Consider the following 5,573-nt stretch of genomic DNA (forward strand, 5'->3'; position numbering starts at 1 on the left):
CCCCCACTGACCCCTGCTGCCCCCAATGACCCCCTAATTCTGTCCCCCAGGGACGCAGCACGGTTCCGACCCCCTGTGACTCCCCCCCACTGACCCCTGTGCCCCCCCAATGACCCCTGTGATCCCCCAACGACTCCTGTGCCCCCTGCTTGACCCCCCCATGACCCCCCTGTAACCCCCCAGACTGACCCCCAATGACCCCCTGTGACCTCCCCATTTCTTTCCCCCCAGGGACCAGACGCACGGTTCCGACCCCTGTGACCCCCCAATGACTCCTGTGACCCCCTGCTGCCCCCCAATGACCTCCCATTTCTCTCCCCCAGGGACGAGGCACGGTTCCGACCCGTACCACAGCGGGTACTGACCTGCTCCTACAGCGGGGGCTGGGCCCACCTACGGCCCCCAGACCCCCTGGGGCACCCCGACATGTCCCACGTGCTGCAGCACCAGCTGCTGCCCATCCAGGCCAGGTGAGACCCCAAAAACCCCAAAACCACCCCAAAAACCATCCTGAACCACCCCAAAAACCACCCCAAAACCCCCAAACCCCCCAAACCATCCCAAAAACCCCCAAAACCACCCCAAAACCACCCTAAACCCCCCAAAAACCCCGACATGTCCCACGTGCTGCAGCACCAGCTGCTGCCCATCCAGGCCAGGTGAGACCCCAAAAACACCAAAAACACCCCACAAACACCCACCCCAAACCACCCCAAAACCCCCAAAAACCACCCCAAAACCATCCCAAACCCCCCAAAAACCCCGACATGTCCCACGTGCTGCAGCACCAGCTGCTGCCCATCCAGGCCAGGTAAGACCCCAAAAACACCCCAAAACCACTCCAGGTGAGACCCTAAAAACCCCAAAACCACCCCAATAACGACCCCAAATCGATCCAGAACCAGCCAATAATGACCCCAAATGACCCCAAACCCCCAATAACGACCCCAGACCCGGCGGGGATGCCTCCCAGGCTGGGCACCACTGCAGAGATGGACCTGGGCATGGCCCCACAAGACCCCAAACCCCCAATAACGACCCCAAATCCCCCAAGAATGACTCCAAATCGATCCGAGAACCAGCCAATAATGACCCCAAATGGCCCCAAGTGACCCCAAACCCCCCAATAACGACCCCAAACCCCTCAATAACGACCCCAAACCCCCCAATAACGACCCCAAACCCCCCAATAACGACCCCAAATCAATCCAGAACCAACCAATAATGACCCAGTAATGACCCCAAATGACCCCAAACCCCCCAATAACGACCCCAAACGGTGGGGCGCCTCCAGGCTGGGCACCATCGCAGAGGTGGAGCTGGGCACGCCCCCAACCCCCAAACCCCCAATAACGACCCCAAATCGATCCAGAACCAACCAAAAATGACCCCAAATGATCCCAAACCCCCAATAACGACCCCAAACCCCCAATAACGCACCCCAAACCCCCCAATAACGAATTCCAAACGGTGGGGGTGCCCCCAGGCTGGGCACCATCGCGGAGGTGGACCTGGGCATGGCCCCCCCGGTGATGAAGAGCTTCAAGGAGTTCCTGCTGTCCCTGGACGACGCGGTGGACGAGACGGAGGCCGTCAAGCGCTACAACGACTACAAACTCGACTTCAGGAGGCAGCAGCTGCAGGAGTTCTTCCTGGCACACAAGGACGAGGAGTGGTGAGTGCCCGGGGGGCTCTCTGGGACCCAGGAATGAAATCCCCGTCCCAAAAAACCTCTCCTGGAGGAAAAAAAAAACCCGTCCTGAAAAACCAGCCCGGAACGGCTGGAAAAAATGGTCCAAAAAATGGCCCAAAATGGCCCAAAAACGGCCCCAAAGGGACCCCAAAATACCCCAAAGGGACTCAAAACCTCCCCAGAGTGACCCAAAATCTCCCTAGACTGACGTGAAACTGCTCCAAAAGGACCCAAAACCTCCCTAGACTGACCTGAAACTGCCCCAAACCGGCCTGGGAATGCCCCAGACTGACCCCAAACTGACCCAGAAATGCCCCAAAGTGACCCAAAATCGCCCCAGACTGACCTGAAATTGTCCCAGACTGACCCAAAATCGCCCCAGACTGACCTGAAATTGTCCCAGACTGACCCAAAACTGCCCCAGACTGACCTAAACCACCCTAGACTGACCTAAAACTGATCCAGACTAACCTAAAACTGATCCCGGACTGACCCAAAACTACCCCAAACTGATCCAGACTGACCCAAAACCACCCCAAACTGCCCCAAAACTGCCCCAAACTGACCTAAAACTGATCCAGACTGACCCAAAACTGCCCCAAACTGACCCAAAACTGCCCCAGACTGCCCCAAAACCACCCTAGACTGACCTAAAACTGATCCAGACTAACCTAAAACTGATCCGGACTGACCCAGACTGCCCCAAACTGACCCAGACTGCCCCAAAACTGCCCCACACTGACCCAAAACTACCCCAAACTGACCTAAAACTGATCCAGACTGACCTAAAACTGACACAGACTGACCCAAAACTGCCTCAAGCTGACCCAAAACTACCCCAAACTGCCCCAAACCACCCCAGACTGACCCAAAACTGCCCCAGACTGACTTGAAACCAATCCAGACTGACCTAAACCCGACCCCAAAACCACCCCAAACTGCCCCAAAAGTTCCCTCTAGACCCATCCCCAGAACTCCCTAAATCCCTTGTTGGGGAGGGTTCTGTGGTGTCATTCCCAGCCCATCCAGTCCCATTTTGGGGTGGGGGGGAGGTTCGGGAGGGAGGGGTGGGAGCAAAACCACCCCCTTTAGAAACCCCTCCCAGTGAATTTCCTGGGGAGGAGGAGAGGGGGTCATTTTTGGGGGAGGGGTCATTTTTGGGGAGGGGGTCATTTTTGGGGGAGGGTCATTTTTGGGGTGGTGGGCGTGGAGGGGCTCGTTCTCCGCGTGCCGCGTTAACGCTTCCCTTCTCTCCCCTCCCAAAGCGCCCTCCGGACCCGGGAAAAGCCCCCCCTGGAGAGCAGAAGGGGGGTGTTTAGGGGATTTGGGGCTCCCCAGCCCACACCCCGGCGGGCAGGCAGGCAGGGCGGGGCCGCTACAACGCGGCGATAGCGGCCAGTGCAGGACTCAGCCAGGGACCTTTGTTGTTTTATTTTTGTTTTTGGGGGAAAAGGGGCTTTTGTGCCCCCTCCAATCCCCCACCCTCCTTTTCCCCGGCGTGTGGTGGGTGTGTGGTTTTTTTTTGGTGGTTTTTTTTTGGGGATGGGGGTTTCGGTGAGAACCGGCCGGTTTTGGGGCCGGGGGTCGGTGCTTGAGCCGCCCCTCCCCACCCCCACCACCCCCAACCTCCCCTCGCCCCCAACTCCCGGGGCCTCGACGGCGACGCCGGCGCCAAGAGTATGTATGAACACCCCGGGACACCCCTAGGACACCCCAAAATACCCTGAAACACCCCAAAATACCCTAAAACACCCCAAACACCCCAAAAACACCCCAAAATACCCCTAAAAATACCCCCAAATACCCCCAGCCAAGAGTATGTATGAACACCCCGGGACACCCCAAAACCACCCTAAAATACTCCCCCAGAGCACCCCAGAAACACCCTAAAATTACCCCAAAACACCCTTAGCCAAGAGTATGTATGAACACCCGGGACACCCCTGGGACACCCTTAAAACACCCCAAAATACCCCAGAAATACCCCAAAATACCCCTAAAATACCCCCAAAATACCTCTAGCCAAGAGTATGTATAGAACACCCCGGGACACCCTGGGACACCCCAAAACCACCCCCAAAATATCCCCAGAATACCCCAGAAAAACCCTAAAATACCCCTAGGCAAGAGTATGTATGAACACCCCGGGACACCCCTGGGACACCCCAAAATACCCCTAAAACACCCCAGAATACCCCAAAATACCCCAGAAACACCCCAGAAATATCCCAAAATACCCCTAGCCAAGAGTATGTATGAACACCCCGGGACACCCCTGGGACACCCCAAAATACCCCCCAAACACCCTAAAATACCCCCAGAGCACCCCAAAATACCCCTAAAACACCCCAAAATATCCCCTAGAATACCCCAGAAATACTCTAAAATACCTCTAGGCAAGAGTATGTATGAACACCTCGGGACACTCCTGGGACACCCCAAAATACCCCTAAAACACCCCAGAATACCCCAGAAACACCCCAAAATACTTTTAAAGCATCCTAAGAACATCACTGGGACAGCCCAGTAACACCCTAGGACACCCCCCAAACATCCTGAAACACCCCAAGATACCCCTGAAACACCTCAAAAACCAGAGGACCCCCACAATAGCCCAGAGGGCCCCAAATCCCACTCTAACCCCCAAACCCCCTGTTCCCCCCAATGCCCGATTTCCCCTCAGGTTCCGCTCCAAGTACCACCCTGACGAGGCCGAGGGGCCCTGCTACCCCTCCATATCCCCTGTAACCCCGCAAATCCCACTGAAACCCCCCAAACTCCCACTGAAACCCCCTAAATCCCACTGTAACCTCCCAAATCTCACAGTGACCCCCTGTTTCCCCCACTGCTGATTTCCCTCAGGTTCCACTCCAAGTACCACCCTGACAAGGCCGGGGGCTGCATTACCCCCTCCATTAGCCCTGTAACCCCCCAAACTCCCACTGAACCCCCAAATGCCCCCAAATCCCACTGAAACCCCCTGTTCCCCCCACTGCTGATTTTCCCTCAGGTTCCGCTCCAAGTACCACCCTGATGAGGCCGGGGGCCCTATTACCTCCCATATCCCCTGAAATCCCCCAAAGTCCCACTGAAACCCCCCAAATCCCCCAAATCTCACTGTAACCTTCCCAAACCCCACTGTAACCCCCCTCAAACCCCCTGTTCCCCCCAATGCCCATTTTCCCCTCAGGTTCCGCTCCAAGTACCACCCCGACGAGGCCGGGGTCCCCGCTACCCCCCCATATCCCCTGAAATCCCCCAAACTCCCACTGAAACCCCCAAATCCCCCCAAATCTCACAGTGACCCCTCTGTTCCCCCCAATACCCATTTTCCCCCAGGTTCCGCTCCAAGTACCACCCCGACGAGGCGGGCCAGGCGCCGGCAGGAGGCCCAGGCGGCACTGAGGAACCGCCTGGGGGTGTTCCTGTACCTGTCCGAGCACGGCTGGTTCGAAAACCTCCTGCTCGACATCGACAGGGCCCCCAGATCGTCAAGACCCTCGATGCAGGTGGGTGGGACACCCCCCAAAAAATGGGGGCTCGGGAAAGAGGGGGTGTGGGGGGACTGGGAAAAGCAGGGCATGAGGCCACAAAACCTTCCTTGAGGCCACAAAACCTTCCTTGAGGCCACAAAACCTTCCCTGAGGCCACAGAACCTTCCTTGAGAGCACAAAACCTTCCCTGAGGCCCCAGAATCATCCCCTGAGGCCACAAAATCCTCCCCTGGGGCCACAAAATCATCCCCTGAGGTCACAAAACCTTCCCTGAGGCCCCAAAATCCTCCCCTCAGGCCACAGAATCTTCCCTGAGGCCCCAAAATCATCCCCTGAGGCCCCAAAATCTTCCCTGAGAGCACAAAACAGACCCTGAGGCCCCAAAA

The 5,573-nt window shown here is 57.1% G+C and overlaps 1 protein-coding gene across 1 annotated transcript; it reads left to right on the forward strand.

The window, feature by feature from the left end:
- Window positions 1-765: 765 nt before the first annotated feature.
- LOC126644227 (serrate RNA effector molecule homolog) lies at window positions 766-5,202 on the forward strand (the record flags this gene model as incomplete). The annotated part of the gene is made up of 3 exons (XM_050323293.1): window positions 766-811; window positions 1,487-1,675; window positions 5,033-5,202. Coding segments are annotated over exons 1-3 (403 nt in total), but the record flags the coding sequence as incomplete, so codon positions are not given.
- Window positions 5,203-5,573: the final 371 nt, after the last annotated feature.

This window comes from Myiozetetes cayanensis, unplaced genomic scaffold (genome assembly GCF_022539395.1).
Source record: "Myiozetetes cayanensis isolate MyiCay16 unplaced genomic scaffold, myiCay2020 scf298, whole genome shotgun sequence".
NCBI lineage: Eukaryota > Metazoa > Chordata > Aves > Passeriformes > Tyrannidae > Myiozetetes > Myiozetetes cayanensis.